The 21,192-nt window shown below is 41.7% G+C and overlaps 1 protein-coding gene across 5 annotated transcripts in view; it reads right to left on the reverse strand.

Annotated features, from left to right (window-relative positions):
- Positions 1–1,893: 1,893 nt before the first annotated feature.
- The window catches only part of LOC149359036 (uncharacterized), a 44,074-nt gene continuing 24,775 nt past the window's right edge, over positions 1,894–21,192 (reverse strand). For all 5 annotated transcript variants that reach the window (XM_089571213.1, XM_089571216.1, XM_089571217.1 and 2 more), the window contains exons 3-13: positions 20,445–20,568; positions 19,192–19,274; positions 16,720–16,781; positions 15,428–15,499; positions 15,149–15,223; positions 13,396–13,542; positions 11,162–11,260; positions 9,231–9,363; positions 7,537–7,622; positions 5,398–5,631; positions 1,894–2,353 (exon numbers count right to left, since the gene is read on the reverse strand). In XM_089571213.1, the coding sequence (XP_089427339.1) occupies positions 2,210–2,353; positions 5,398–5,631; positions 7,537–7,622; positions 9,231–9,363; positions 11,162–11,260; positions 13,396–13,542; positions 15,149–15,223; positions 15,428–15,499; positions 16,720–16,781; positions 19,192–19,274; positions 20,445–20,568 (1,259 nt within the window). In that variant the 3' untranslated portion in view covers positions 1,894–2,209. The remainder of the gene's footprint in view (positions 2,354–5,397; positions 5,632–7,536; positions 7,623–9,230; positions 9,364–11,161; positions 11,261–13,395; positions 13,543–15,148; positions 15,224–15,427; positions 15,500–16,719; positions 16,782–19,191; positions 19,275–20,444; positions 20,569–21,192) is intronic.

Consider the following 21,192-nt stretch of genomic DNA (forward strand, 5'->3'; position numbering starts at 1 on the left):
GAGCATAGGCGCCATGCAGCAAGCCATTTGTGGCTTCAAAAGCCCCACAAGTGTCATTTGTGCAGTACAGATAAAACCTTGTAATTATTGCCGTTACTGTTTTGACAGGCACTTCTCTCAGCGTTACACTATGGCAGGGGTTCTCAGACTGGGTTCCGCGGAACACAGGGGTTCCGCGGGCTGTCTTCTTGTGTTCCGCAAGAACCCTCACTGACCCTGACCCGGCAGTTGATATGAGACTGGCTCTGAGTGCTGCTGAGCCACGCTTTGACTTGCTCTCAAAAGGGAAGCAGTACTTCCCAGCACATTAGCATTTGTATTAATCGGTGCAATAAACATTTAACTTTTGCAACTCTCTCTTTGCAAAAATGCACTCGACAACATTGCTGGTAAGTAAAAGCGGGGTGGGTTGGGGGGGGGGGGGGGGGGTTCCCGGGAACTTATTGAAGGCTTTTGGGGTTCCTCCAAGCAAAAAAGTTTGAGAACCCCTGCACTATGGTCTTGCATACGTTCGTCATTATACCAAGCTGTTGGGCAAAACTTCGCAGTTAAAGCTTTGACTAGAGCCAAAACTCTTCTGGTGACTTTCATGATGCGGGAGCTAAATGTATAATATGTCACGTCTCCTTACTGTTCCATATACCCAGCAAACCAAAAACCAGATTTTATGCTTCTTTCGTAGATAATCAGCGTCTTCATAAATATGAGTTAGCAGGGCTCTCGCAATGGTGAATTACCACACTTGCAGGATAAAATCACCTTCGCTCATAATTGATTTGGAAATAACCTACCAGCTGCTCAAAAGATGACTATTCAAAATAGACAAATGTGTAACATGCTACCTGCTCCCCAATGTTCTCTTGTACACTACCTCTTTTTCTGCATAACACTGCCAACTGTTGCACTTGTAACAATAATTTATTTTCTTGTGAATCCTTCTTGCAGATCAAGACACTGCATCTTTTGCTGCTTGTTGTGCGTGTTTTAAATCCCACCGATGGTAAAGCAAACACAGCAAGTTGAACCCCTAAGTTTCCAGTACATCATAAGCTAGTACGCAGGTGGGAGAAGGAAATAGAAAGCACAACATAATCATGTTTCAGTGGGTGGAGCACTGTGAGCACCTATCAGTGCCAGCGTAGGTGTAGAGCTTCCAGTGTATTAAAAATAACTGGAAAAGAGAATCCCCAGGACATGCTGGAAGGCAAATTTTGATTGCTGGTAATTTAAGCAATACAGAAAGCAGTCAGTAAAGTCTTGCTATGGGTAATTTTGCGAGTGGAGCCCCCTTTATGCTGAACAGGGTTCACAGCTTCGCCGAAAGATATTTCAGTGCCCCTCTCTTTGCTTGTTCATCACTTGCAGCTGCGCTGGACAGCACCAATTGGAGATCGATGAGAGAGGCATTATTATCGAACAGTCAACATAATGTGGCTGGCAATGGTGATGTTTGTTATCATTCCTGTGTAAAATGTGCCCATCATGCAAGCAAACTATTTTTAACAACTGAATTATGCTAAGCAAAGATAGTAGAAGTGAAACTGTGTTGATTAAATTGAAGTAACTGCCGTTGTGTCCTTTGGTGCAAGGTATGTGTATTATCACAACAGAAAGTATCACACAAAGACGTTACGCCCCGCCGAGGTGGCTCAGTGGTTACGGCGCTCGGCTGCTGGCCCGAACGACGCGGGTTCGATTCCGGCTGCGGTGGCTGAATTTCGATGCAGGCGAAATTCTAGAGGCCCGTGTACTGTGCGATGTCAGTGCACATTAAAGAACCCCAGGTGGTCGAAATTTCCGGAGCCCTCCACTACGGCGTCTCTCATAGCCTGAGTCGCTTTGGGACGTTAAACCCCAATAAACCAAACCAACAAAGACATTACAACTGAGAAATGAAGTTCTTTCTTCTGTAACCAGTTTTATTCAGCTCCTATTGATTTCTGGTTTGTTCATAGTTTTAGTGCTTGTGAAATGTTAACATGTGCTAATATCCTAAATTTTTCATACAGATCGACACACTTTGTCAGCCTCTTCTGCAATTGTGGCCTGAAAAAGAAATATCCGGTTCACACACTCATGCTGTCTGCCTAATCTGAGTGTTTTCTCTGAGATTTTCACAGAAGGAGGGCAAAAGCAACCTCCTTGCGACAGGGTTCGCCATGCTGCTTGCAAGAGCTGCCTATAAGTTATGAGACTACTGCTGTTGATGCTAACAGCCATTATTAGGGACTGGCTGCAAAGGGAAGTTGGCACAGATCTCCCTCAGTGCTTGGATGCAGTTGTAGACATCTTCATATGTGTTGTACAGTGGCATAGGGGCAAGACGAACAACAGAGGGCATCCTTAGGTCACACTGAAAAAGAGAAATGAAGATAGGACATGAGCACTCCAGTTAAGTAACATGACTATGTGTGCTATTGACTAAGATTTAAACAACATGGGGGCAATTTTCATTTGAATCACATAAATCACCACCACATTTACCTGCAAATTGAATTGAAATGGCTAGAATTGAGCAAACGCTCCTACGTCGGCCTGGCTGCACCACACATTAACTAGTACGTTCAAGATTAGTTGCATATACAGTTCTCTTTCCATTGACAGGCTAGCACCTAATTGTGCATGATTCTGTTCATTAAAGCCGCCATTACCTTGTGCAAATGAAAAGAAAAATAAAATTATTGCTCTGGCTGTTGACATTCAACCAGGACATCAACTCATGCCTTAGGGCTGAGATGCCATCTAAAACATTTCTAGGCATGGTGCTCTGCAGCCCCTGTTTATTTCCTGTTTCTAGCTCATGGTTAAAGGGGCTCTGAAACACCTTCCAAGGAGAACCCTCAACTCTCTCAATCACTGCATTGTGTTGTCATAAACACCTGAGCCAAATAATACACTTCTACACGCAGCAGAGAACCCACAATCACGCGCAAAAGTTGGCGAGCCCTTCCCAGCAACTTTTCCACTCTCGCACCCTCCTCCATCGCTCGCACCTGCGTATACAACCTGAGAGGTGGCTATTGGTTAGATTCTTTCGGACGTCTTTCGGACCATGACACGACCAATAAGCCAGGTAGCTCCGGCGGGACAGGAAGCTCCGCCCGCGGAGGTGAGGCCAGCGGAGAAGTGCCCACTTTCCAGTGTGCAAAAAGAGATACGTGATGAGGGAAAAGTGCGAAGATGCTGAAATTCAAGTTTTGACTACAGAAAAGTTAACGTCAACAAAGCACGTTAAAAAAAAAAATTCTTGCTGGACAATATTCAAGGAGCAAGGCACTTTAAAGAGACACTGAGGAGAAATTGAAGTTGGCCTGTATCGACAGAATACCAGCTCCTGATTACAAAAACGCCACTCATACTGACAACAAAGCTCTTGTAACATAGAAAAGAGCAAGAACCAAAATACAGGTATCGCCGCCACAGGCCAAACTCGCAAGTACAAGCGTGATGACGTCATAGGACGAAACAGTGTTGCTAGAACCAATGGTTCTATTAGCACTGGGACACGAGAAGCCACAAATCACTGAGGCGCAGCCAATGCATGTGTAAATCTCCTTTACGTCGCCAGATGGGGCCACGTGCCCGGCAGCTACACGCGCGCCTGCAGCATCGGGACCAATCAGCGCCTGCTCACCGGCTTTAGGCGGGCTCCCAGTATTCCGCTAACGGTAACAAGGTACACGGTATGCTAAAGTGTCTATTTGCGAGAACTTCGTTGACGACTTCGAGAACAGGATCCATCGTAACGCTGGCAAAACGCCGGTGCAAACGTAAGCGAAGCGACGGTAGCGACGGCCGCAATAGCCGATAGATGCCTTCAACGTGCGGCCGGCGGTAGCTTTTATTTCGGCTGCTGCTAGGCCGCTCTGCTGGCCGTCAGAAATCACGGAGTCTGCGCTACGTCATGTGCACGTCATGTTTCACGTCACTTAGTCCTGTGTCGTCATAGGAGAATCCCAAGTTTGAATCTGAGCGGCGGGAAAAACTTTTTCAACTTCGAATCCAAATTTCTTAGAAATAAATGCATCTTTCGCTGCCGGCCAAGTGGCAACAAAGCCATGAAATGCCGAACTTTTGGATTTTGCTATAAAAAAAATATTAATAGAGCTCTCCTCACTGTCCCTATAACATCCCATGCACACCGCAACTTTATTAGAGCTCCTTTCAGAGCCTTTTTATGGCCTTCAACTCTCCATGGCAGAAAATTTGAAATTCTGCAAATTGACAACAACAATCTACAAAATTCTGCGGGAAACGTGGAATAATGCTTCAAAATGTGTCTCTCTTTATATTCTAAGCAAGGTACGAATGTAATGTCAATATTTTTTTTTCCTGAGCTTTTCAAGGTAGCTAAAACAACTTTCACCACCGGGCTTTGAAAGCCACCATGGGAAGCCAGCTTTTTTAATGAACATGGGCCAAAGCACGCAGCATGGGAGTGCGAAGAAGAAGGGGCTGTGGATGTGGAAAGAAGGTGGTGTGGGTCACTGAGAAAGATAAGTCACTGTGAAAGTTGAGTGGAGTAGGGAAAGCAATAAATGGTAAACAAATGCAGGACTGCGCAGCTTACAGCACAAGTGGCAGGTGCATGGCGATGATGGTGGTTGCTGCTGCATGGGAGTCTGCGTGCATTAAAGTATTGGATACTTTGATCTGCTCTGTTGTGGCGCGTACATCTCAAGCATTGCCTCAGAAATAACGTCAAGCGTATCCAGTGCTTCTGCATCTTGGCGTGCCACCTGCGTTTTGTTGGGGGACCTTTGGCCTATGGTTGGCGTGAATAGTTCGAGATTGTGTTATAACTTTGATAATATTCATTTAAAAATTTTCCTGAGTTCTCAAACTTCCATCTCATATTCATATAAATAAGGTGAAATAGTCATTTTTTCATCATGCTGCTATTCCTACTAATGTCTATAAGAGCAATGGCATAAAAAATGGAAATGTGACTGCTAACGCACAATTCTGCAAAAAATTCTTAAATCCGTGATTTTTCGCTGAATCGCGGGGAGTTAGGGGCCTTACTCATGGTTGCGTCGAGTTATTCCCAGTACCCGCATGACTTGCTCGTAAGTGCTGGTAATTAAATTCGACAAGCTGTAGCAAAAACCTTAGCTCTGAAATTACCCTTATTAGTCTTAGGTTTGGGCTACAAAGTATCTTATTATGAGCACAGCGAGTGTCGTCATGATGTGGAATTCAATTAATAGTGATAAAAGAAAGTGGTAGCAGTCCTTAACAGATCTATACATGTGAATACAGAGGCCATACTGTATAGAAAGATGCGTTAGCTGACAGATGGCTAGCACAGACTTTTTTTTACATGTTGCACAGCAACACTCTCTCCAAAGCTTCTGTGCTATAGTAGTTGGGGGTTTGAGTAAGTAAGGAACTCACTAGGATTCCCCTGCGCTGCAGTTCCCCATGCGTGAATTTGGGCTCTTCAGCAAGGTGGATGCTCAGCTGGGATCCCCTCTTTGCTGTGTCAGATGGCGTGAGAATGTGGAATGGGCGTGTGGAATCTGTGAGGTCATGGCTGGCACCAAGATCATCAATCATCAGAAGTTCGAAGTAACCAGTCAGCAGAAACTGTTTTCGCTGCCGGTCAGACTCCTTGGCCTCAGCAAACATCTGTTTTGCACAAAAAGAAAAAAGAAAGACACACTGTGTCACTATCTGTGGGAATAGCTCAGCCTTGCTAAAGTTAGATTCTTATTCTGTTCCTTTGCTTTAATGATGCCGCTTTTTTTTATCGTACTACTAGCTCATGCACGCAATTTCTTTTTGTTTTAAAGCATTGCTGAATCCAGCAGTTTGCACTGAATTACACAATAGCACAAGCATACAGGAGGAGGTTTCAAAAAAGTTAGTCCCTCTTAAAAGAGGAAGTGAAATCTGCTGTGGTAAATACTTGAAAAAGGCCTATTTTTCCCGGACTCGATATTTCATAGATGCTTAAAATGGCAGTTAACGAAAAATTCGCGGGCACTGAATTTCACGAAGCAGAAGTTGCTGGCCCCTTAGTGCTCTGTGCTACCCTAAGGCAGTTTCATGCAGTGTCATGGTGCGGACGAGTCTCTTGTACGTTTTGTACAAAGTGCAGTGGACATAAAGTTAGTCTTCAAAGTAAGCATATACCAGGTGAAAATCTTTCCCAGCTCAACTGGTTTATGGAACAATTTCCAGTTGGTTCCAGTTGGAACCAACTGGAATGCAGTTGGTTCCAACTGGAACCATCTGGAAATTGTTCCATAAACCATTTGGGCTGGGAAAGATTTTCGCCCAGTGAAGTGTGCCGTGAATTTAAATGGCGCAAAGACGCCATTCTGAATGAATATGCTTTGGCAGATATTGTGGAAGCAATGTCTCTGAGTAAGCGGGAATTCTGGCTTGAGAAGTTCACTTGTATCAAATGTGTATTGGAGACAAAAGCAACATGCTGTTCTTAAGAAATTCACTTTTTGAGAAATTATAAGTCAACGTTTTGACCAAGTGATTTGCGGGAACAATTTTTTCGCAAGTTTTATGTATTTCACGAAAAACATAAAAATTAAGTCCTTCAAAAATTAGGTATTATACAGTACGACGACTCCTCAAAAAACTTATAAAGCTAAAATCAACCACTCACAAAGCACTGTGAGCTAGTTATAAGGATTGATGTGCTACGAGTATAGTCTAGTGGTTTTCGGTTGTCACTAAGTCTAGCTCAAGAAGAAACAACGTGTTTTATGCTATTGTTCCTCTAGGTATTGTTTATAAACAAGCCAAACTAGTTTAATCAAGTTTTCAAGATGCGTAGGCTTCCTTTGTTTTGTTTTAGTGATGTAACAATTATGAAATGTGAATTAAAAAAAATGCCTATCTAGTATCCTGCTAATATAGCGTTATTGACTGAAAGCTGTAATAGAAAGCCATCCTCACATAAACAAAATTAATGACCATCAAAATGCCATCAATCACTGGAACCAGTGTAGAGATGGTTTCATTGTGTGGATCTGCATTCAATTCTGCGCTTTCGTGTTTTGAAAATAACAAGCCTTTGCTGACCTTCACTGCACATACAGCTCATGCCTAGCTGGAATTACATTTCACCTTTGAATAAACCCTTTCTTTCTTATTGTCGTGTCCGGTCGCTGTGTTGAATGCAGCGAAAGACGCACACGGTACTTTAAGACTTCGTTTATTTAAAGCCGATGAGGGTGCGACCAGCGTCGACCGAGGCAGGAGCCGAACTGGCCGCCCGAAGAAAGGAGGGAGTGGAGAAGCGTCCACGGCAGGGAGTGGCTTCCCAGAACAGGAGGAGGGTGCGGGGGCGCACCGTGGGGGGGCATCCGGCGACAGCGTGCGACGAGGGGCAAGCGGTCGTTAGGAGGAGGATGCGAGTGGTCGTTAGGAGGAGGATTGAGTGGTCGTTAGGAGGAGGATGCGAACTGTCGTTAGGAGGAGGACGCGGGGGCGCACACACACAAAAGCAATAAGGGGACACAACACTTATAAAAAGTGCTTATAATGTTTCTGAGCCCACATGAAACTTACCTCCAAGCTCGCCATGACAGGTGCAATTAAGAGCGGTGGTCCATTGGAGAGCTTGAAGACATCTGCAGACAGGCACGGATCAAAATCTGAAAAGTAGCCATCATGTAATGTTGGTTAGGCAGTTTGAATCCTCAATTCCGCAGGCTCAATTCAAGCAGTAACAGTTAAATTTATCTCAGCCAAGCTGAAATAAAAATGAATACGTTTTAATGTGTCAAAACTACTATAGCCAGTCTTGGTGCATGTGGAGGAAGCATGCATCAGGAGCAACTGCCATACTATTAAATTGCAAACTAAACCAGTGTTACTACAGTGGTTTACTGTGAAGTCAGTGGGACAATAAAAACTTCACTATGAATGGTATTTCAATTGGATGTACCTCAAGATTACTGTCACTGTTGTGGAGCCCACAAACAAGCAATGGCCACTGAAATCTAATAGTAATGTTAAAGCACAAGTAAGATAGTTATCTGCAATGATCACTTTTGAAACCTTTGTATTAGTACACAAAAGAGACTGTACAGTGCAAAGCTGTCTCGTTTTTTCAAACTCTTAATAATCCTAAAGACCATCCAATAGATGGTGATGTGCTACGGTGAAAGTGTATTTGAATAATGAAGGCACCATTAAATTGTATGCGTCTTGTTCACTACCAAGGAGCCGCTGTATGCAGTAAGAAAACAAACAAAAAGACTGAAGCTATCGCAGCATTTCTGCGGGGAGAACAAATCATCACGTGTGGACTGGGGTTTGCCATAAAGCACTGGCAAAAAATGGTTGCATTAGCTCGTAAGTATTGCTGCTTGTCAGTCTTTAAGTTCTCAGTAGCAGCTGCACATCGTCAGGTCATCTTGCTTTCTATTACTTCACAAAAAGTCATAACTATCTCTCTAACCTCAGTTAGCATATTAAATGCATATGTATCAGCAGCGCGAACACAAGAAGAAGAAGGAGAAGATAGTACAAAGCTCTGAACTTCCAACTTTTATTTGAACAGAACTGAGCCCGCACTTATATACACATGCCAGGCAAAATCCCACCAGGGGAAGTAATCAAGGCGCACGATCGAACTTGGACCCACACGATGTCCAGGGCATCAAAAAGATAACTAGAATCGCACTATACAATGAAGCACGAATGACATGCGGAAAACAAGAGAATGTAAAAATAGGGTTGAGTGTGTGCAAATGGAAAAATGCGAATTCGTGCCCTCAACTCTGTTTTTTCATTTTTCCATTTGCGCACACTCAACCGTGTTTTTACATTCTCTTGTTTTCCGCATGTCATTCGTGCTTCATTGTATAGTGCGATTCTAGTTATCTTTTTGATGCCCTGGACATCGTGTGGGTCCAAGTTCGATCGTGCGCCTTGATTACTCCCCCTGGTGGGATTTTGCCTGGCATGTGTATATAAGTGCGGGCTCAGTTCTGTTCAAATAAAAGTTGGAAGTTCAGAGCTCTGTACTATCTTCTCCTTCTTCTTCCTGTTTTGTGTTCGCGCTGCTGATACATATGGATCACAACCAACTAGCCTGGCAGATGGTGTTATACATTAAATGCATGCTTTGATGCAAGGGCTAGCAAACTGTTTCATGTAGCTCGGCAGGTATTTCCACATGATGCAAGGCATTGTGTTTTCTGGTGTCTTTAGCACACTAGAGATGTGACCAAAAAAGAGTTGCAGGCAGTGCGTACCGGGTCGCATGAGAAACTTGGTCTCGGTATTGTTGCCCCACCAGCCTCTGAATTCTGGCAGCCGGTCAGAGGCTTTCCGGAATTTGTGGCTTATATACGCAACGCCTATGCAGCCGGGTCCTGCATTCATGTACTGCAGAAATGAGAGAAATAAAGGAACAATGTTTTTGTTTTCATTAGCATCTGGCATGGATACGATTGGCAAACATGTAGTCTTTAAAAAAAGCTAAAGCCATTTGTTCGCTGTGCACAGAACAGGATGCTTACAAAATATGAAATCAGGGCTTAAAGGGTCAGTCTACTGAATTTTATCGACCATATTTTCTTTGCGGCAACCGATAGCTCTTTACTGAAATTACCATTTAGCCAGATGTGGTGCCAAGGAGTGCGGTAGAACATTTTAAAATAGAATTTATTAATGTGGGAACACATATGTATGAGATGGTAGTCTCATCTGGCAACCATCTGGATTTCCGCCACGCGGCGACAAACATGGCGGCGCCCGTCGAAGCCGGACCTCTCGCTTCGGACTGAATTCTCGTTGTTGCTGCCTTTTTCAGCGAGTTCACTAGCCATAAATGGGGCGCCTGTCTTTCGCTTCGGCTCATCTCGCCTATAAGAAAACATATAAGAGATAAATTTGCTTTATTTTAATAATTAGAGTGACGATTCTGCCACTCCTAGGCTTAAGTGGAGAGTCGGTTTGTTTACAGCAATGGTTCCCGTCCTGACGACCAGATGGCGCCACTATAGAATGAGTTTATTTTTGCGTCTCTGCTAGCATACGCTGAACTAAAAGTGGGAATGTGCCTGCGTTTTTCGTACGTGTAACTATAAATATTCATGTTATTTACAGAAAAAGCGAGCGGTACGCCTTCTACAGTTTACCAGAACAAAACGTGCGTTTCTCTGACATTGGGGCATACAAAAGGTACGTAGTATATTCACTTATGCTTCTACAAAAAAAGACTACCACTTTCTTGAACAAAATGAACGTTTGGGGTCGCCACCGTGATTTTTTACGCGACTTTTAACGCCGAAATAAAATATAAATTCCTGCCTAAACCGGGCGCAGACCCCTCGTTATTGATGTTATAGGGTGCCAACTACCAGAATATGCCATTATTTATACACTCATCTCGGTGAGTAGACTGACCCTTTAAAGAGCTATAGTTGCTTTCAGTCATTTTTTGTCATTCCTTGCAATGACATTATAATGGAAATCGAAAGTGGAGAAGCACGAGGCTTTGAAATAACAAGAGCTCTAAGGGGCATGCAGATGAGTGCTTTGGGTTAATTCTGGAAACTTTTTTTTTTTAAGATACATTGGTGTAGTAGACTATAGAAGCACTTTGTGAACCTAAATGCAAATGCCATGATTGGTGCCAAATCTTTGTTTCGGAGCTCAGTAGCAAAGTATCTTATCTGCAAGCCTCCAAAAAAAAGCAAAGTGTGATTGAACCTCATTATGACAAAACAGCACCCAAAGCAAAAATGGGTTCGTTACCATGTCTTCATTCCAGCCGACATTAAGAAATCTGGAGTCATCTCTAGATGGCGCAGGCATGCATAATGTGGCTTGCTTTTGTATATCAGATGATTCACGTTTTCTAAACATTGGATTTGTAACTTACAAAAACTGTGCACAAATGAAAATTTATGCTCTGTTATCTCTGAAAGCTACCAAATGCTCCAATAATTTTGACACTGCGTTGTTGGCTGTTGTAATCAAGCAGTACTAACATGTGCAATGATCATGGACCAGGCTTACAATATACTGGGTGTATGTTGTATACATTCCTTGCGGACAAAATTGAGATCCCTTTTGTGCAAGTTTATGGTACAGACTTTATGCTGTCCTTCTTAGGCTTTGTTACATAAACTTTGACGGTAAATACCAGATATATAAATGCTTGTGTATGCTGACTTACCTTGTATGTGCACCAGGCTGCAATGTCCACATCCCATTCATTAAGCTTTAGTGGCACGTTGCAGACAGCATGGGCCATGTCCCAAAGAATGATACAGCCCTAGGTCGGAATCGGGAAGCAAGATAAAATTAAAGCTTGTTGTAGCCTAACTATATCCTAACAAGCAGCCTTTGAGTGCCGCAGGTGTTGTTAATGTATACCAGAGGTTTTTTATATGAAGCTTTCTCTGAAAACCATAACATCAAAAACAACCTGTAAGGAGATTAGTGTGCTTCTTACATCAGTCTTATGTTCACTATAATCTGCCATTTTTTTTTTCCATGGCCCACACCAAAGCTTCTATGGATTCACTCTGCATTTACTTGTCTGTGCAGAAAAGCACACAATATGTAGTCACTCTGTATGCCTCACTTTGATCGAAGAAAAGCTGGATTATGAGAACTTAGACTGTGGTCTTTAGTTTTTTCTTATTATTATTATCATTTTTTGTATCCTATGAGCCACTGTTCTGGCCCATGCAGGATTTTCTAGATAACTTTTTAAAAGAAGCCAATGTACTTGAAAAACTCTGAATTCCTACCCCGTGCTTTACAATTTATTGACACACCTCATCCACCTTCTCCGTCATGAGAAGACGGCTGAGGTCCCTATTCCATCGGGTGGGAACCTCGAGATCCTTGCCCAGCCAAGGATGGCTGCTGAGGTTGCCGACCCTCTTTAGAGCTTTTACCATAAGTCACTTCTAAACTTTTGTCTTACGTTTTTACTAGGTTGCATGAATTAACTTTTTAGGCCCTTTACACCGCCGTTCATTTAGACTTTTGTATAACATCTATATAAAACAATTTTTTATACCCTGAGCTTGGCGCATGATAGCCTTAGTTGCTTATGCGCCATTAAACTCAACTCAACTCAACTCTAGATAACATTGCTAAATGACACATGGCTAAGGTCCCTAGTTTCCCATGATTCCACAAAAAATCATGGATTTAAGAGTTTTTCCCGGAATTCTGTCTTGGCAGCCAAATTCTCATTTTTTGATACAGTTGTTGTTACAGACATCAGTTGGAATGACAGAACATTGGGAAAATGAGTAATTTACCTTATTTGCATGAATAGAACATGAGTGGGAGTTTGAGACCCCAGGAAAATTTTTTAATAAAGATTGGTGTTATGATATGCCAAACCGTTCAGGTCAACAATAGCCAAAGGAGGATCTACTGCAGGTGAGGCTTTTACCAGAAAAAGGTTGGGCTTTTCAAGCGTGCCAGGACTTAGTTGAGAATCGCCAATCCTAGCTGCCAAATAGCAAGTGTACCTAAAAACTACTCACGAACTAACTTAACCTAACCAGGCACAGTTTTTTTTCTAAGCGAGATGAACGTAGTGAAGGTTTCGATGTCCCGTCTTTCTAGGCTGTAATGGAGGAAGTGACCCCAACACTTTCCCACTGCAGTCAATATGGAGATCCTGTATCAAACAAGCTCCATTGTTTGAGTGAAGATAACATGAAACATTACTTGACACTAAGTTACTACAGCCACCTTGAATTTTAGAAGATGGACCTCTGCAGCACGCTAGGCACGTGCTCAAAAAATAAACTTGTGCATGTTTCTTCCATGCGTGCTATGCTTACTGCGTAATTTCGCAGTTTCTTAATTCTGCATTAGTTCAAGTTCGTGGATTCTTTATCTGGATCCATAGAATTTGAAATTTTTCACTGCAGAGAGTTAGGGACCTTACACATGGCAAGCACAGGTGTAATAGCAGTGTGATCAACAGAAGGTAAATATCTTCGTCAAAAGTGATGACTTAACAGTGAAAGGTGCAGTGGTAAATTTCTGCTGTAAAATCACTTCGCAGGAAATATCAGTGAAAAGAAAATTCTAAACTTTCTGGTCTTTTTGAAAAGAAACTGAATTTGAAACTTGGTAGTTCTTGAAAAAAAAAAACTGAGCTAATTAATGAGTGTTCATGGTAGCAGCTTGCCATTCCCTTTGAAGATCTGTGACATACTTTAATAGCTTTAATTTGGTTTCACCCTACAAAAAGCTGTAATTCAACACTAGACAATTCTAGTTTTTGAGTAATGACAAATCTCACCTTATATCTTCTATATTTGGCATATAAAAATGTGACTACTCACAGTGGAGTGTGGCTGGCGGCTGGAACAGCATGGTGCCAGCGTTGTGTGAAATGTAGCTCAGTACCTGCTTCGTCAAGTTTTTCCGTACCTTTTTGCGGGCAGCAGCAGTAATCCCTGGCACGTCCAGCACCTGCCCACTGTAGTACTGCACTCCGGGGAGGAGCATGAGGGCAATGGTGTCACCTTCCTTCTCGATGAGTTCGTAAATGTCCTCCTCCCTGAGCAGCTCTTCACCCTTTGTTGTGTGATAGGGAAAAAAATTCAAGGGCATATATCATGTTGATACTGCATGTTCTTATGCAAAGTATCTAGTACTCAACACTCTATGACTCAGCCAACCAGAAACCTTTCTGGTTAACATCCCTGCCTTTCCCCCTCTCTGTATTTCTCTCTCTCTAGTACTCAAAAAAGGATAAAGGGAATAAAACATTTCTCACTTGGCTGGTTTCTATTTGGTTGTTGTCTTGAGTAACTTTAAAGGCACACTTAGGACAAATTGAAATTGGCCTATGTCGACAGATTGCCGCGTTCTGACCAAAAGAGACTACTTTAGCTGAAAACAGAAGTTTTATAAGTTAGAAAAGACGAGGAAATTAAATACAGGTGTCGCCATCTTTGGCCGATTCCTCAAGTAAACAGAATCTGCCGACACAGTTTTTTTGCGCACGGATCTAGGAGGCTAGGCTAAGTACAGTTTATTTCAAAACAGTGATCACTGAGTTCTTTCTAGTTGTAGGGTAGATATCACAAGTTTGAATTGAGTTGCGGGAAAATTCCTGAATGCAATTTTCTCAGCAATGAATGCATCTGTTGCTGCTGGACAAACGTCGACGTAGAGAGAAAGGGCCATAGAATCAACTTTTACAAGAAAAATTGGATTGAATTCAATGCAATTTAATTCAGTGCAGTTTAATTTTCAAAAAAGTATCTGGAAGTTCTGCTAAGTCTCCCTTTAACTGTACCTATAATTCTCATACATCCACTATGGTCTGTTAACAGTGAATTTGTTTTTATTACAATGGATGTAATCAGAACAGATGAATTCTGAATGGGGTTTTCACTACATTTTCTGTACAATTACTAATATACAATTCATTCTTTGTCCTCATAGATACCAGAAATGCCACTGCTAATAACACAGAACATTCTCGAATCCTAGAATGTGCTGTCATTTCAAGTTATTTGTACTGCGCAGTTTCAGTTTGCATTTCCTGAAGCCAGTGGTGTCTGATATTCATTACATGATTTCTGTTCCTGTCTTATAACGTCATGTGGGTAGGATACAACTTAACTTGGCAGTGAAGTTCTGCCCACATTCCGGACTGCCACACAGAATTCCTCCACGTCAAAAAAGTACTTCACTGTTAAAGCTTTTCTTATCTAAAAATTAAGCTACCCATGAGATGAAATCACAAGCTCAAGAATTTTGATCCCTCTGAGTTGTTTGATATAGGCAGGTATTAAAAAGCTGATTTTTTTTATTGCTGCTGTGATTGGACAGCAGAGTAATTGGCCCACTGTTAACAACTGTATTTTTTTTTTATATAGTTGTATCCTACTATAGGCTCATTGGTTTCAGAAATCAAAAGTGCCATAAAAACTTCTCTTGTAAATGAATTATTGGCAGACTGAAGAAATATACTCAAAATTTTGGTGTCTGTTCGTTTCATGACACCTTGATGTCCATTTCATGCACATTTAATCAAACTTCTGAAATATTTTTCAAGGACACCATTGAAATTATAAATTATTTCTGAAATACATATCATCCAGGAATGTAATGGAGTGCTATTTTCACAGGCATGCTGCTTGTGGGAGACCATTACGGGCAACAGACGTACCTTTCGTGGTCTTAGGATGAGAAGATTAGATGCAACGTCAAGGCCATGGTGGGCAACCTGGGACTGTGCGGCATACTGCAAGTGTCAAGAAAAGGGCAAACACATCACATCTTATCATAATCTTCCCCTTGCATTTTTACAAGCTTGGTTCCCAATGGGCACTGAAACTCCCTTGGACGTCTCCCTTGGACGTCCTACAGATGTCCTAAATGTCCACCGGACTTCCAAGGGAGTTTCAGTTCCCATTGGGTTCTTTGTTGTATTTTCTTGCTTACTGACCATGTCTGATGGAAATGCATATGACTCTATGACCATCTTGCATCGCTTTCCTTGTGGTCTGTAATAAGTTATCTGGAAAGAAATTTTACAAAGGAAATCAACTTGCTCACACCAGCAATAACCTATTGCCCTAAAAAATGACTTAACAAAAGCACCAACCACACCCTGTAAAAGGAAGGTACAACTTAATTGGAAAAGTGGCATTCAATGTGAGCCGGTGTACATCTGCCATTAAAAGTTTATGGAAGGCAACTCTGTTGAATAAATTATATTTCATTGCATCCAAGGCACATCTCTTGAGATGTAATTATGCATTGTGTAAATTTCAAAATCACAATTGGGATGCATATCTGTATTCCAGAATGCACTGAAAGACTGGGATAGAATCAATTTTTTTCACTAATTTTGCCTTCTATAAGCTTTTGACTGTGACTGTACATTCACACACCACTTGTTATATAAATATGTTAAGATGGGAAACTATGCTGAAGGCCAAAGTTATGGAAAGATGAAGGCAGCAAGACAAGTTCTTGTCTTGCCTTCGCCTCTCCATTTTGTCAACACCTTTTCCATCTTAAAAGGGTACAGACACAAATTTTCAAATGCAAACAAATTACACGATTTGTTTCGTGGGAGATGCCTTCAAGCAAGTTTCAGTCACAGGCGTTCAGAGGAACATAATTTAATATGATTTATACTGTTGTCCGAAGAGCCACTCGGCATTTGCACCAGCATCGAGTGACGTCAAGGCTCGCTTGCCCCAATCAGTGTGACGTCAAACAAACCCAATGGTTGCCACACAACAACCACTGCTTGCCGGCAATGCTGTCATCATCAGGAATGTAGTAGCCCAGGTTGGCCAGTCGACCATTACGTCAAAAAGCACTTCTGCATTTACACCGACCAAAACTACCAGTACAAAATCATTTGTAACTAATTATTCACACTGCACACTGGTGTTTTGAGCTCATTTACATGATTATTAGGCCAGAAGGCCTCTTTAAAGGTGAAAAAACTGATATTAAAAATTCTTTGTCTATACCTTTTTAACATGAATCTGCATCAACAAAACATAGCACATTATATGCTAATTATTGTGGTAAGACATACTCGAAAGATTATTACTGTGGGGCTTTGATGTTTTGTTCATTTTTCTGAAGTGACTATAACGTGCTTTTTCTTTCACTCAAAAAATTTTACGGGCAATTTATTATAGCAAGTGGATACGAAAGCACTTTTTTATTAAGAAGTTTCAGTGCCAAGCAAAAGTACTTTTTCTGGTATATACTTACCATCAGTAGGTGCAAATTTACAGTAAGACCATTCATGAAAACAATCTCGTCAGGATCAGCTCCTGCAAAGTAAATAGACTAAATTAGTTTAAAATAATAATTTAAAAACCGTGCCTACTGGAGCTACTGTACCACTTAACTTCCAGCCATCTGGAATTTTTTTGTGGCAGGTAATAAAGTGGCAATACATAAGTGTATAATATGCATGTTTGATTAGTGGTTTTTATCGTGAGCCTCAGAAGTCGGACTGCATCTTTTGACAGCAATATTTTGTTCCTCCTTGAAGTGCGCACTAGCTAACCTTTTTGTAAACCAACCAAGTAAACCATTTTGTTCTCAGCAAGATTACTCATCACCAGAAGACATTAAAACAGCTCATTCACCCAGGTTTTTCTAGAGTCAAGTAATTTGCAAATATTTAATTGTATTTCACGTCAATCTGCTTTCCTTTTATGTCACATTTCATGAATACATGTTACAACCTTATGCGAACTAAATAGATAAATAAGCACCTTTATTCATGTCAGTTGACATACAAACAGAATCAGGCCTACCTAAGCCTCAGAGGGCTTGAGTGGCAGCACTTGGCTGACAGCAAACATTATCATAACAAAGTTTTATCAAAAAGAATAAAGTGTTGTGTTGTTTGTGGATTGTGGGGTTGTATAAAAGTCATTTATTTACATTTTTATTTACCGTAATTACCTTGGTGAAATGAACTAAGAACGAAAACCACGCAAAGGACGATACACAGGGAAGAAGTAGATAGGACGAGCGCGGACTTGCAACTGTTTATGCAACAAACGGGACGCTGCATTAATAAGCGCCTACAAGAACAGCGGCATGCATTTGCCAAAACACTGTCTTTCTTGTGACAATAAATGCATGCCACTCTTTGAGCGTACAAAGATAATCGGAAGGGCCAAAGACCAGAAAACACGTGAGGTCATCGAAGCCTGGCAGATTGATAGATATGGGCCCGAAAAGTGTGTAAGCGAGGCTTCGGTTCATCTGTACAAGAAGGAACTGAAGTTCCTGAACTCAATAAGATAGAGTTTGCTTGTTGCACATGCGTAAGGTTGGTGATGGAAGGAAGATGTGTTTCAATAAACAGTTGCAAGTCCGCGCTCGTCCTGTCTACTTCTTCCCTGTGTATCGTCCTTAGCGTGGTTTTCGTTCTTAGTTCATGGATTACCAACTAGCCCCCCATCGTACACTCCTTGGTGAAATCTTTCACTTTGCGGACTATACATACCTTTTTTTTTCTTTCAATATTGCAAAAGGGCATAAAATTCCCCCCACCTATTTAATTATGGGGTTTTGTGATACCTACGCTGAGTTGCACATACATTTTTGTGCGTGGATACCTCACCTTGCCCTTGAGTACTATGTACTGAGTGCGGGCAATCTAATAACATTTTTTTTTCGAGCAAAAATTAAGCCCCACAGACAATACACTGGGTGCACACTGCATACGAGAAAATGTGGCAAACTTTTTAGTGAAAATTTAGTTACAGCAGATCCCTAAAGGCTAAGACTGGGACATTCTTGCGTGAAAGCTGACATAACACATTGTGCATCATGAATTTTTTGGGTAAATGCTACTTTTTCAGCTACGGTAAGGAAGTTTACAACTACAGGCAAGCTTAAGACTACCAGTAACATCACATCTGCATGTGAGAGTGGTTCTGTTCACATGGATATGTGTATCAAAGTGGACAAAGTAAATGAGGACTTGTCAACAACACTGACATCTAAGATCAGTAGGCTCCTGGTAACTGCTTCAGAAAAGGGAGAGCCTGAAGTCTTTTTCTTGAAGGGCAAATTTGTCTCCTTGCTTCATTAATTCGTAGTGCCTTACCATTAAAAACCAAGGTGTGTAACTTTTTTTTTCTTATTAATCAGAGGAATTGGGTGCACAGTGGCATCAAAGGCTCATACGCCAAAAAAAAACATGGAGTAGCTGATTACAAACAAGCAGCTATAGAATCAGCAACACCGGTGTCTCCCTCCCACTATGCAAACAGCTGTACACCATGTACAAAACTACACTTTACACACAAATTTTTCAAAAGAAGCAGCTGTATGTGTGAGTACAGCTTACTAAAAGCTAGGAGGTGCAAGTTGAAAGATGTATAATTGCTTACTTGGGCTATGATTGCAAATAAATGTCCACATGTTGCCAATACAGTTCAGCAGGGCCATATTGTGGTTTGTAGGTGTGGTTGCAAGAATTTAAATGTCTTGTGCCAAGTTTATCATGAAAAAAATTATGTGCAAGGCCACATTTAGTGAGTATTCATTTTTGGCCATGGCAATTTTTGCTTGTGCCAATGGGTACTGCTAAGGCATGAGCTGCTAAATATAGAGTTATGCTTTGCACATGGAGTACCCTTGGATCGAAAGCTTTCACCCCATGGATGTGTAGCATGGCTGCATTGTGAGACACCATGTATAAATGGGAGGTCGCACCTACGATGTCTGCCATGAGCTTCTTCGGGTAAAGGTCACACGTAGCCGCTGGTAGGTACCCATGTACATGGCACTCTGCACCCCTGCAGAAGTTAATGATAACTTTATTGTTTTTAATGCATTCAGAATATCACTTCATTACCCTGTTCAAATCCTAAAAGGAGCTTAAAGCTATGCAGGCCATGCTTGGCTGCTTGACAAAATCGGAAGCCAATGAAAAGAATCTTGTCGGTGTATACTAATCATCACAAAATCACTGTATGCAAAAGCATGTCGCAAAATGCCATGGAAAGGACATGCGCAAGCCAGGGTACTGAGTGAAAGAAGAGAACAGTTTCTACGATTTATATTTTTGTTGTGTGATATTTCTAACGTCTGCTACCAATAGGCAGAACACAAACCTACAGATTATTTCAGCAAAGCCAGCCCGCAAAGCCAGCAAAGCCGCTCCAAATTGCTGTCGGCCATCTTACCGCTAGGTGCTTCTCAGCTTGTGAAAAATGCTACCTGCAGCCTTTGACCAAAGAATGCGCACAAATGCCCGGGAAAAGAAAGCTATCAAAAATTTTCTTTCGGGCATGTAGAAATGACAGCTTTCTGACTCTAAGAAAATATAAAATATGTCAATTTTGTTCATTCCATAAATTGCATTGTAAGTAATCAGTAAGGGGTCTTTCTTTTCTAGGGAGGCTTTTAAGATTACTTAAGAGCAAACGTTGATGTAGCCTCCTGAAGAACCGCTCTGGAGCATTTGTCCAAAGTATAGGACACTAAGAATTGAGCCAGCACTCTTACACCGAGGCATTCAGTCTTATAAAACAGGCTGTCCAATATATTGGACACCTACGGGCACCATCTATGCTGCGTTGGTAATATTGCACCGTTAAAACTGCCGTCAAATGCCACCTGCTGGAGAAGTCTGTAATGTTTCTGGTATTTTTGCATATTTTCAAAGCATAACTTTGGTTTTATATCAAACTTAATAATGCAGCGAATGTGCAGAACTCGAAATTTGAACTGTAAACGCGCTTACTGTGTGAAAAAAAAGACTGTATAGATCGAGTCCCAGCATCCGATATTTGGACAGCGCGCTGAGCTGAAACAATCAGTGCTGTTGAAAAAATATTGAACACTTTTCACTTTCGTAATCCTACTGGCCTATCCAGAAAAGATTAGAAAAAATTATGGACCCTAAAGCATCGCGGGACCCATTTTAACTTTCAGAAAGGCATTATGAATGAAACATCACTCACGTTTTTCCCCAGTTGTCGAGCACCCTTTTTACATGCTCATCAACGGCTTTTGGCTTGAGACCCAAAGAGTGCCCACATAGGTAAATACACTCTTGCTCGGGCGTCTTGATGAACTTGGGGTCCACTGCAGAACGTGTGGCACACATAAGCAAAATTTCTGAATAAAGCATGTTGGTGATGGTCATCCTCAACATGGAGCTTTCCATCGAATGCATGCCGATGTCTAAGCACCTCTTATTTAGACTATGCGAGCAAGTGCAGAGAGCTACCACCATGTGTGAGCATATAACAGTCCAGCGAGTAATGTGGCGACACCCAGGGAGCGCTTACTGGAGACTGCAAATGCAAACTACAATTGCAGCTCGCAGCACTAAGTTTTGTAGCTAGTTTTACTTAATTCTGCACACATTTCAATGTTTTAGTAAGCAAATCTTCCTCGTTACTCGGGATGATGAAAATTTGTGCCTTAGAAATGTGTACTTTCCTTGTACTTAAAGTAATCTTGCTAAATGCAATACTGTTAGCGTACCAGTTATTCATTATGATGACTTCGAAAGGATACAAATAATGTACTATAACCTAACTTACTAAGAAGAGCTGTAAGCCACTTTGCAATATCTAGGACAGCAGCTTGGGCATGTTGGTTATTCATTTGTGACTGAACAGCGCAAAACACCGGGACAAGAGACAAGCGCTAACTTGTCAGCGCTTGTCTTGTCAGCGTTTGTCAGCGCTTGTCTCTTGTCCC

This window comes from Amblyomma mixtum, chromosome 2, assembly GCF_055824585.1.
Source record: "Amblyomma mixtum isolate Tamu chromosome 2, ASM5582458v1, whole genome shotgun sequence".
In the NCBI taxonomy this organism is placed as follows: domain Eukaryota; kingdom Metazoa; phylum Arthropoda; class Arachnida; order Ixodida; family Ixodidae; genus Amblyomma; species Amblyomma mixtum.